Source organism: Sinocyclocheilus grahami, unplaced genomic scaffold (genome assembly GCF_001515645.1).
Source record: "Sinocyclocheilus grahami isolate Dianchi unplaced genomic scaffold, SAMN03320097.WGS_v1.1 scaffold1482.1, whole genome shotgun sequence".
Lineage (NCBI taxonomy): Eukaryota > Metazoa > Chordata > Actinopteri > Cypriniformes > Cyprinidae > Sinocyclocheilus > Sinocyclocheilus grahami.
In genome coordinates, this window is record NW_015506661.1 from 252,849 (window position 1) to 265,630 (window position 12,782).

Sequence of the window (12,782 nt, forward strand, 5' to 3'; positions counted from 1 at the left end):
TTTTGTTTTTTGACCAATTATCCAAATAATGTTTAGTCCTAGAAAGCTGTTATTATCAGAACACGTGAGCATAACATAACAACATAACGGTCAGTGAATGAGAGGGCAGCGTTACCAGAGATGCCATATACCACACCATGTTACAACACAGTAGGGCTATTGCAGACAGAAACAATACTGTACTACATCGATGTTTCCTGTCGGCTCGATTTTTGAGTGGACTTTGCTGTTCCGATGAGCATGAACGGTATACGAGTGGAGCGACTGAGCGGAGCGCACACACATAGAGCGGGATAATAGGCGGAGCGTCACACCACGTGAAAGTGAAACCTGAGCGGTGAACTAATTTTCGGCAGCCGAAATTTCGGTGCATCTCTAATTATTGGCGACATCAGAAATGGATATTATATAATAGATGCTTTTTTGAACATTTCAGCAATTTAAAAATATTAAAAAAATATTTTTTTCACGGCACCCCTGCTCTCGACAGACGGCACCCCGGTTGGGAAACACTGATCTAAACCATCTTAAAGCCTGCCCTTGAATACCCGTATAGTTCTAGGAGTAGTATGTCATGATCTAAAGCAGGGGTGGCGAACTCTGGTCCTGGAGAGCTGCAGCTCTGCAGAGTTCAGCTCCAAGCCTAATTAAAACTCCCCTGCCTGTAGCTTCCTAGTAACCGTTCAGACCTTGATTAGCTTGTTCAGGTGTGTTTGATTAGGGTTGAAGCAAAACTCTGCAGGGCTGCAGCTCTCCAGGACCGATATTCGCCACCCCTGATCTATAGTGTCAAATGCAGCACTAGGATCAAGTAAAACTAGCAATGAGATGCAGCCTTGGTCTGACGCAAGAAGTGTAATTTTTACAAGTGCAGTTTCTGTGCTATGATAGGGCCTGTAAACAGGTATGCACTGCTGTGCTACTACAGGTATTTTGAACAGTGCAACTTGAAATTGAACTTAAAAAGTTGTGCTGACCCTTCAGCAATTGGGGCATTTGATAGTAAATTACTGTTAAATTTAAATTAAATGAAATAAAACATGTAGTCTTACATCTAGGGATGCACCGAAATGAAAATTCTGGGCTGAAACGGAAACCGAAAATTCTGGATGCACTTGGCCGAAAACCGAAACCGAAAATGCTTTGTAATTATTATTTATGATTTTATTAATTAATATAAAGTAATTTTGTAAGACTTTTTAAATTTAACTACATTTTAATGATACTGAATTAAAAAAAAAACACAAGCCAATAAAATAACCACACTTTTACTGAAAGTAACACAATAAAACTGGACAGTATTTATATTAATATTGGTAAGACTTTACAATGAGGTTCATTAGTTAACTACTTTAGTTAATGAACTAAGAATGAACAATAGTTCTTCAGCATTTACTAATCTTAGTTCATGTTAATTTCAACATTTACTAACGCATTATTAAAATCAAAAGTTGTGCTTGTTAACAGTTAATGCACTCTGAATTAACATGAACTAACAGTGAATAACTGTATTCTCATTAACTAACATTAAGAAAGATTAATAAATACTGCAATAAATGTATTGTTCATTGTTCGTTCATGATAGTTAATACATTAACTAATGGAACCTTATTGACAAGTGTTACCTTAATATTAAATATCAATATATTATTTTTATTCACTTCTATGTAACAGAATCAGATATAAGTTGTTGTTGTTTTTTTGACTAATTATCCAAATAATGTATAGTCCTTCAAAGCTATTATTATCGGAGCATATGAGCATAGCAGAGCATAGCGTCACTGAAGGTAGCATTATTTTACCAGCGTTGCCCAGTACAGCTGAATTAGCCTACACCATGTTATAGCACAGTAGCGCTGCTGTAAACCGGAACAAGCAGGCCTATACTGCATATAAATTCTGTCAGTGCGTTATTTGAGCGGACTTTGCGTTTCCGATGAGCATGAGCGGTACACGAGCGGAATGCACATTCATAGATCAGAATTTTGAGCGGAGCGTCAAACCGCGCAGTGACGAGGAGAGTGAAATATGTGCGATTGTAAAGAAAATTAATTTTATTATTCTACCAAATAGTATAATAAAAGATCGATACTTGGCGTCCATGTATCAATACAGTATTGCCGCAGAAAATATCGCGATACTATGCTGTATCGATTTTTTTCCCCCACCCCTAGCAAAAAGTGGGGTTTATGAGATGAAATCTCCTATGACTTGCAGTGTTACATTGAAGCTGAGAAAAGAACACAATGCTGCAGATGGCAGGTTAATGTTGTTATCACTGTTTTTCATATTTGTGGAGTAATTCTCTTTACCTGGCTTTTTAAAAATTCTGGATGCCGGTGATTGGCCAAATGCACGCTTTCGTCACTGGTAGTTCCTATAGTGCTTGGTTAGACCCTATTCTGAAGTAGGAGCTAATTTAGTTCCCCCAAACGAGTTCCTAGAACTAAAATTGCTCCTAGTGCCTGTGGTGAGATCATGCTGAAAAGCGGGTACTTCTAGGAACTATGAAAAGGTTCCTTTGGTGGGGAAAGCCCCTTAAGTCACGCTGAAATCCCATATCATATATGTTTCTCCTTCAGTGCAAAGATCATCTTCTCACTGATGCTGAAGAAAATGAAAAAAGGAAGACTTTCTGCTCACTGTGTAAAAGCTTCAGCAGCGGATTAATGGTGCTAACAGCACTGCGGCTGAGACTAAAATAGCATATTTCAATCTAAAAATTGTTGTTTGCTCAAGTGTGGCACTTGCAGGGCTTTCCTGCATCCATCATATGAAGACTGAGCATGTTGCTTGCATGAGACATGCTCATCAAGGTGGATCGCTCATTGCAAGAGCATGCTTCTCCTCACTGTTTTCACAGCTCAGTTTTTCTAAGGAAAAGCAACTCCGCCCCTTGTGCTCTACTGTTCTCTTACTCTCAGGAGTCTAAGATGAAGAAACAGTGGAGTCGCTGGGCTGAATGAATGGGACTGAGTGACCTCACACTGGACCATATACCGTGTGCATCTCTTTCTCTACAGCTAGGGGATTCCCTAGTACTTTTCTCCCATGAAAACAAATGCCCTTGAATGTGGAGATTTAATTTTGTCTCTTTGAAGGTTCCAAAAAAGACTTTTCTAGTAAACACTAATGGCCCTAACCTAAGGCCCCCCCACCCATTTTTTGCTTTTTATTTGATAGGACAGTGAGAAGGACAGATTTGACAGGAAGTGAGTAAGAGATAGAGAAAGAGAGGGGGATGGGATTGGGAAAGGTCTGTAAGCCGGGATTCAAACTCCAGATGCCTGAAGCGCTACCGTGCCAAATGTCGGGTGTGCTGCCCATGAGGCTGTTGGCATCAAAACATTTGTCTGAATTGAACAGAGCTCAAGGACGCCAATAAGTTGGTCCTCCTCGACTCCCCTGTCTCTCCGTCGGGACTATTGGTTCTGCTTTGGATGGTTTTGCTGAATGTTTCACAGCTAGAAATCATCGCAAGTGGAGCACCATTTCCTTCATTAATGGCTAGTTCTTTTGCTGCCTCAAGTCATCCCAAGCTGTCATTTACTCAGCATCACTCCAGGCCAGCATCTGCTCAGCCCCAGCCTAACACTTCATGGTGGCTTAGAAGTCATCACAAGCGATGTGTCATTACTCTCCAAGTGAGCCAATTCTTCTGATGCTTCCAGTCACCCCAAAAATATCTTGACTCAGCAATGCCCTACACCATTGTCAGTGCCTGCACCAAGTCAGATGCGGAACCTGAAGTTAAACGAGACTTCTGCACAGCTAAGTGCTATCCCTTCCCGAAATATCAGGGGCTCTACCCTAAGCTAGAGCTGGACCCTGAGCAGCCCCAGCAGCTCCAAGACCGAGGAGGTTAAATTCTGTCAAGGCTGGACTACTCTCAAACCCCCTCGCATCAGGGCATGGTTTACTCTTTGGTCTTGGACAACGATGCCAACATCCTCAGAGTCCAAACCCTGCTAGCCAAGTTTGCTGTGAGTTGAGCTTTTATGCTCACTACACTTGAAGCAAATCTTCTTGCGAATCCTCCCAGGGGATTGGTTTTATTGGTAGACCTGAAAGATACGGAATTTTATATTTAAATAGCCCCCAACACAGATCATTCTTGAGATTCACGTTTGAGAGCGTGGCTTACCAATATACAGTCTTTCAGTCTGTTCCATCCTAGAGTTTGTCCATGGTACTGAGCTAGTCAAAATGACCAACCTTCGGTCTCACTTGCTGATGACTGCCCTCCTCCTGGCTTTGGGTTTGGTCCAGCGGGTGAGCAACTTGCAGGCTCCTTCAGTGGACGTGTCCTGCCTCAAGTTTGGCCCTAATGACAGTAAAGTTTTCGGCTGAGAATAAGCTATGTGCCCATTTCAGGGCACAAGTTATAACTCTCTCTGCTCTTCCTCCCTTCCTTAGTAACTAACACAATGCTCATTCCCGTTACGTCAGGAAACCAGTGTTACATTAGTAACCAGTATAGTTTTCTTTTACTTGTTCTTTTTTTCAACATATGAAAGGTAGTTTGAGAAACATTCATACTGATTGCAAACATCACAAGGTCTGAAAAAATATTATCTGAACAGTTTCATTTTTACATTTATCTATATCTGGTTCACAATTTTTGCAACCATATTTCGAAAATGTGAAAATTTTTAGTAATAGTTCTCACTGCAAAACCTGTGCCTGTAATGTTTTTAAAACAATAATTGGAAATAAGTGTAATGCATCAAAATATTTACTTTCAAAAGCTTTCTCAAGTTTCGTATCTCCCTTTCCTTTCACATTTTTTTTCTTTTAAGATTTTCTGAAAACTTTTTTTCACTAAAGTTTTTTACTTTAATTTTAGACCTGATAGAACAGAACAAGGAGATTGAAGAACTGATTGAAGAGGGGGAGAACCATTATGTCAAAACTGAAGAGATATCTTGGACATCCTCATTGAAAAGAAGAGGCAAAATATGGCCTCAGTGTGAAAAGAGTCCCTCATTTAAGCAAAATCCTGATATTCACATACAATTTCATCTTGAAGGGACGTTGTACACATGTGATCTGTGTGAAAAGACTTTCACAATAAAAGGAAACCTTACAAAACACATGAATATCCACACTGGGGAGAAGCCATACACATGTGGTCAGTGTGGAAAGAGCTTCAGACTAAAGGTAATCCTTAAAAAACACATGAATATCCATGCTGGGAAGAAGCCGTACACATGCGGTCAATGTGGGAAGAGCTTCAGACTAAAAGCTACTCTTAACAAACACACAAAGATCCACACTGGAGAGAAGCCGTACACATGTGATCAGTGTGGGAAGAGTTTCTCACAAAAAGAATACCGTGATGCACACCTAAAAACCCACACTGGAGAGAAGCCATACACTTGTGATCAGTGTGGGAAGAGTTTCACACAAAAAGGAGCCCTTAATGTACACATGAGGATCCACACTGGAGAAAAGCCATACACATGTGATCAGTGTGGGAAGAGTTTCAGACTTAAGCAAACTCTTAACGAACACTTGAGGATCCACACTGGAGAGAAGCCATACACATGTGATCAGTGTGGGAAGAGTTTCAGACTTAAGCAAACTCTTAACGAACACTTGAGGATCCACACTGGAGAGAAGCCATACACATGTGATCAGTGTGGGAAGAGTTTCAGAAAATATGGTGGTTTTAAAAAACATCTGCTTACTCATTCTAGAGAAAAACTAGAAAAATGTGACCAAAGCAGTAGACATTTTTTTAGGGCAAATTTCCTGAAGGACCACCTGAAAGTTCATACAAAGGAGAAGCCTTACATATGTTATTTATGTGGAAAGAGTTTTAGCCAGATGGTTGCATTAAAGATACATCAGAAAAGACACAGCGGAGTGAAGGATCATGCTTGCTCTGAGTGTGGGAAGACTTTTTTTACATATGGTGCACTGAAGGTGCACCAGACAGTTCACACTACAGAAACACCTTACAAGTGTTCACACTGTGACAAGAGATTCAAACGGGCAGAATATCTGAGGATACATGAGAGGATCCACACTGGAGAGAAGCCGTATACATGTGATCAATGTGGGAAGAGTTTTAGACTAAAAGAAATGCTTAATCAACACATGAATATCCACACTGTAGAGAAGCTACACACATGTGATCACTGTGGGAAGAATTTTGGACAAAAAGGAAACCTTAACAAACATATGAAAATCCACACTGGAGAGAAGCAACATACATGTGATCAGTGTGGGAAGGGTTTCGTAAAAAAAGGTAACCTTAAGGAACACATGAAAGTCCACACTGGAGAGAGGCCACACACATGTGATCAGTGTGGCAGGAGTTTCAAACAAAAAGGAAGCCTTTTCAAACACATGAAAAGCCACACTGGGGAGAAGCCACACACATGTGATCAGTGTGGGAAGAGTTTCACATTAAAAGAAACCCTTAATGATCACATGAGGATCCACACTACAGAAACACCTTACAAGTGTTCACTCTGTGACAAGAGATTCAAACGGTCAAAATATATGAAAATACATGAGAGGATCCACAATGGAAAGAAGCCGTATACATGTGATCAGTGTGGGAAGAGTTATGCACAAAAAGGAAACCTTAACAAACACATGAAAATCCACACTGGTGAAAAGCTGCAGACATATGATCAGTGTGGGAAGAGTTTCACAAAATCAAGTGTTTTTGAAGTTCATCTGCGTACTCTTTCTAGAAAAAGGCAATATGACTGTGACCAGTGTGGTAAAAAATTTTTTACGACAGGTGCCCTGAAGAAGCACCTGAAAGTTCATATAAAGGAAAACCCTCATTTGTGTTCTTTGTGTGGAAAGAGTTTTAGTGAGCTGGCTGCTTTAAATTATCACCAGAAAAGACACAGCGATGTGAAGGATCATATTTGCTCTGAGTGTGGGAAGGCTTTTTTTACTGATAGTGAAGTGAAACAGCACCAGACAGTTCACACTACAGAAACGCCTTACAAGTGTTCACACTGTGACAAGAAATTCAAATGTTCAACACATCTACAAATACATGAGAAGATCCACACTGGAGAGAAGCCGTATCACTGCCATTCATGTGGGAAGAGATTCACTCAATTATCTTCTCTAATCTGTCATAAATTACATGTGTGCATGTCTGAAATTACAGTAAGCAGTTCAAGTACTGATCCTGTACTTCCAGGTGTGATGGTTAATATTGATTAATCCGAGATTATTAGAATGATTAATCAACTAACCTTTGAATATTTCACAGATTGATCAGTCGCTTTTATTGATTATTCAGCTTTTTGAGTTTGTTAAAATGTTGAGTTATATCCATTCTAACTAATAAAACAAGGAAATCACTTCGGTTTTTGAAAATGTATTTTTAATAAACTGAGTAAATTGAATTATTGTCCTCTTTAGGTATTCTGTAATCCTCAGAAGTCATCAATACACCAACTTTGCTTAGAACTGAAACACAAAAACAAGTGCTTTTCACAACACATAGGAGGCTAAAATATTCATCTACAAACAAATCATTATTTACATCCCTTTGTGAGTGCTGTGGTCAGCAATCTTGAGAACACTGAGGCTTGCAGGCTTGAGAGCATAGGCTGAGGATCCTCCACACTGGATACTAGTCTTGTCCGCGTTGAGACGGATCCAGTGGTAGCCATGATGGCTGGAGTCCGTGGACCAAGCTCTGTGGGGGAAAGTTTAGGGGTGGTTCCTCCTCTACCTGTCCTACTGTGACAGGAGATCTACACAGCTGTAGGGCCAAGTCCACATATTGAGCCATGGTCCACCTGGTATCACCCCATGGCATCAGTGTCATTGTCCTATCCGCTCCCCCAAAAACAGTCCAGTAAAATGACGTCTGCCAATTGTGAGATATGAGAATATGCAAAAAAAAATATATATACATTTTCTTTGTATCTTATACATATTTTTCAATAGGGTGGTCATCTTGAAAAATTGAACGGAGTGCTCAGAGCCAATTACTCCCTGCTAGATCCATTGTGGGTCAGTCGTTCTGTAAGAAGGATTGGAGAAAGAAGGCTGAGGTGAGGATCTAAAAGCAGGGGCACTTTAAAGGGGTCATCGGATGCCCATTTTCCACAATATGATTCTTTAGGGTCTTAATAAAGTCTGTAACATAGTTTGGTTAAAATTTCTCAATGGTAGTTTAAAAAACACCTTTTTTTACCCTGTCAAAAACAGCTCTTTTCAGAGCAAGCCGTTTTGTAGCATTTTCCTTTAAATGCAAATGAGCTCTGCTGACCCCGCCCCTCTCTTCCGAGCCGCTCTCTGAGGGACTGTTTACTTTAGCCACATTCATCGTGAAACTTGCTAATTAGCACATTATTAGGAAAGGCGATTTACAAAGATTCATTAAAAAACCTTATACTCACTTTTTCTGGAGGTGAAGCTGAATCACGAATGATTCGCACAAACATAAACTCATTTAGGTAGATTGGGGGCGCATTCCCTTCAAAAACAAACGTAATTCACAGCGTCTTCAGCAGCTCAGATGTCGGGAGTAAATGACTACTGCTATGTTCAGTTCATTATTACATTCAACAACAAAACACCTCAATTGCTTAGGAGACAGTCTTGTGTACATCTTCTCCGGTGGTGAAACAATGGCGGACTGATGACAGCTCACTCAGGGAGGGTCTAAGGTAAGACACCAGTCCAGTCTGTGCTGAAACGCTACTGTCAATCAAACAATCGTGGGAGGGGCCTGTGTGTGTGACGTCAACACTTCTAAGACTAACAGTGTTGAGCTATATAACAATGGTTAGTTTTGTAAACAGACAGTTGCTCACCTGTCTAATAAAATGCATAGTATATGAAAGCGTCTTTGGTGTTTCCATGGTTTCTACAAAGTAAAACGGGAAATCGAGGGCAACATGAGAATGGCGTCTTTGAAGGTGATGCAGTGACAAAGGATGGGGCACTAGTTACAATTGCTTATTTCTCTGGATTTAAACATTCATGGAAACATTTGGGATATAATGTAAGTACACAAGTCAACTAAATATATAACATTGTTCTAGTGGTTTTAGGAAAATTAACTAATACGTAATCTGCGTAAAATTAATTTGCAAGTACTATTTTTGCTGAGATCACTGCTGGCTACTACATATATTTACATTATAATGTAAATTTGCATGTAATGCCTTTTTGTTGCTTGTTTTGCAATCACATCTTTTGTTATGTTGATGTAATAAACTGAGATGATGCACATCAAAGTTTTATTGAAGATTTGAAAGATCTGCTCTCTAAAGCTCTCTCTGTACTTCGATGTCACACACCGATCGGTCTAGTGGAGAGGCCATGCTCAGGGTTTTAGCCCTGCCTAAAGAATCCTGAACACGAAAAATGGTGAAAAACTGTTTAACGGTCTAACTTCACAATTAAGTGCTACATAGATCATAGTACTACATAGTCTTTGCAATATGTTTTAGCAATGCCCTTCTAACATTTATAATGTGTTTCAAAACAATTCTCAGAATTGACTTTACACAGACTTTTAAGTGTTCACATTAATGAACAGGTTAATTAAAAGATTGAAGTTGAGCTAATTCACTACATAACCTTTTCTTGCTTTCATTTTAGACCTGATGGAAGAGAGTGAGGAGAGTGAAGAACTGAGTGAAGCAGAGGAGAAACGGCATCATGTCAAAACTAGTAAGAAATCTTTGAGTCGCTCACAGACTAAAAGTAATTTATTGAAAAGAAAAGCCAAAAAGTCTTTCATCTGCCATCAATGTGGGAAGAGTTACACAGTAAAAGGAAGCCTGAAAGTACACATGAGAATCCACACTGGAAAGAATCTGCACACATGTGATCAATGCGGGAAGAGTTTTCCGATAAAAGCCAACCTTAAGGATCACGTGAGAATCCACACTGGAGAGAAGCCATACTCATGTGATCAGTGTGGGAAGAGTTTTACGATGAAAGGAAGCCTTAAGGATCACATGAGAATCCACACTGGAAAGAATCTGCACACATGTGATCAATGCGGGAAGAGTTTTCCGATAAAAGCCAACCTTAAGGATCACGTGAGAATCCACACTGGAGAGAAGCCATACTCATGTGATCAGTGTGGGAAGAGTTTTACGATGAAAGGAAGCCTTAAGGATCACATGAGAATCCACACTGGAGAGAAGCCGTACTCATGTGATCAGTGCGGGAAGAGTTTCCCGTACATACAGAGTCTTAATATTCACATGAGAGGTCATAGTGGAGAGAAGCCGTACACATGTGATCAATGTGGGAAGAGTTTCAGACAAAAAGGATCTCTCAAGGAACACATGACAATCCACACTGGAGTGAAACCACACACATGTGATCAATGTGGGATGAGTTTCAGACAAAAAGGATCTCTCAAGGAACACATGACAATCCACACTGGAGTGAAACCACACACATGTGATCAATGTGGGATGAGTTTCAGACAAAAAGGATCTCTTAGTGAACACATGACAATCCATACTGGAGTGAAGCCATTCACATGTGATCAGTGTGGAAAGAGTTTCAGAAAGTCTTGCACTCTTAAAATACACCTGCGTCGTCATTCTGGAGAAAGACCATTTGCCTGTAATCAGTGCGGTAAAACTTTTTTTAGGTCAGATGCGCTGAAGGACCACCTGAAAGTTCATACAAAGGAGAAGCCTTACATGTGTTCTTTGTGTGGAAGGAGTTTTAGTCAGTCGGGTACTTTAAAATTACATCAGAAAAGACACAACAGTGTGAAGGATCACATGTGCTTTGATTGTGGGAAGACTTTTGTTAGATATGCTGAACTGAAACTGCACCAGAGAATGCACAGTGAGGAAAAACCTTTCAAGTGTTCAAAATGTGGCAAGAGATTCAGTCGGTCAGATTATCTGAAATCACATGAGAGGGTTCACACTGGAGAAAAACCTTTCAAGTGTTCACACTGTGACAAGGAATTCAAATGGTCAGATCATCTGAAAAAACATGAGAGAATCCACACTGGACAAAAACCCTATCACTGCATTCCATGTGGGAAGAGTTTCACTCATTCATCTCATACAAAAAACAAATGTCTGAAATCATGAACTCTGAATATCTGAATTCTTCTTTGGATCCAGCACATTTAAATGAGACACATGTCCTCACCAAACATGGCCCAATAAAGCAAGCAATAAAATATCTTCTATATAAATCTGCTCTAACCAGCAACAACAAGTGACAGAACAGCAAAACATCATCTGAAGGTGTTACACTGAAATTAAAAGTTAGTTTCTCCCAAATCAACAATATCTAAGAAGTTTTATTGTTGTATGAGTTTACTACATGATATAATTTAAATCATGATGCTGTATTATGGTTTTTGCAATTTGTATATAATTTTCTTAAAAGATTGAAGCAGAGTGGATTCCATGGCTCATCACCTTCTCTTCGCCGCCTTATTATATCCTCTTCGTCCATGTTTAATCACCATTTGTTAATCAGTATTATCTTTTATGCAGTGATTAAAATAAATGTAGAATAGTGTTTGCATGATTTAAGTTGTTTTTGATGCTCTTGTTCCTACAAGAAAACTCTTAGTTCCTTTGCTCTCATTCATGAAGGAAAGTAAAGCATATTTTTATATACGTAAATTTTTTTGTGTGTTTATATCAGCACGTTTCAACAGAAAAAGAACAGTTGGAATAAAGACATAGCAGTTTGACTTGTTGTGCAACCCTTTCTGTTAATTTTGTTTAATATTATATTTTGTAAATGTTTTGTTGTTGTGAACAATATTTCATATTTGTTTTAAAAATTTACTGTTGATTTAACCTCCCAGTAAAGTAGTTACCACTAGTGCCCTCACTTACTCCGCGTTTGGTCATCTAAGCCAGTACACAGTGTTTTGCATATGTATACAATCATGAAGTTTAATTTTCTTAACCAACAAGGAGTGATTGTTATATTTTTAATTGGTTACCGGCTCTTTGTATGTGGTTCCTTCTCTGCTAATGTCTCCACTGCTAAAAGGACATACTATCACAACAAAATTAACAATTCGCCTAACTCTCGCATTCTCCCCCTCCAACAGCTGACGAAATTGCCACGTTCATCAGTAATAAAATTACAACCATCAGTGCACAATTCTCCACACCACAAACTGTCAAACACATCTTACCAGCAAACATAGTCATTCACATCCTTCTCTCCACTCTCTGAGGCAGAAGTCTCTAAACTCATCCTTTCCAATCATCCTACTACTTGTCAGCTTGATCCTATTCCATCTCATCTCCTTCAAGCCATTTCTCCTGCAGTTGTACCTGCACTCATTCACATAATTAACACATCCCTTCACACTGGTGTTTTTCTCTCAACATTTAAACAGGCTCGTATAACCCCATTACTTAAGAAACCCACTTTTAACCCAACTCTTTTAGAGAACTACAGACCGGTTTCCCTTCTTCCTTTCATTGCAAAACCACTTGAACGAGTTGTGTTAAACCAAGTCTCTGCCTTTTTCACACAGAAAAACCTCCTGGACCGCAACCAGTCTAGCTTCAGAAATGGACATTCAACCGAGACTGCCTTGCTCTCAGTTGTTGAAGCTCTAAGACTGGCAAGAGCAGCTTCCAAATCTTCTTTACTTATCATGCTGGATCTGTCCACTGCTTTTGATTTGATCTTGGAGGGGTGAGGTGTCCCAAGTTGCAACATCTAGCTACTGGGGTGCCTCAGGGCTCAGTTCTTGGACCACTTCTTTTCTCTGTCTATATGGCATCACTAGGTTATGTCATTCAGAAACATGGCTTTTCATATCACTG

General features: G+C 39.7%; 1 protein-coding gene across 6 annotated transcripts in view; it reads left to right on the top strand.

Moving 5' to 3' along the window:
* Positions 1-11,509, top strand: part of LOC107570600 (zinc finger protein OZF-like) — a 92,827-nt gene extending 81,318 nt beyond the window's left edge. For 5 of the 6 annotated variants that reach the window (XM_016256838.1, XM_016256837.1, XM_016256839.1 and 2 more), the window contains exon 3: positions 9,598-11,509. In XM_016256838.1, the coding sequence (XP_016112324.1) occupies positions 9,598-11,066 (1,469 nt within the window). In that variant the 3' untranslated portion in view covers positions 11,067-11,509. The remainder of the gene's footprint in view (positions 1-9,597) is intronic. The other variant, XM_016256840.1, reaches the window with a different exon arrangement.
* The last annotated feature ends 1,273 nt before the right edge of the window (positions 11,510-12,782 follow it).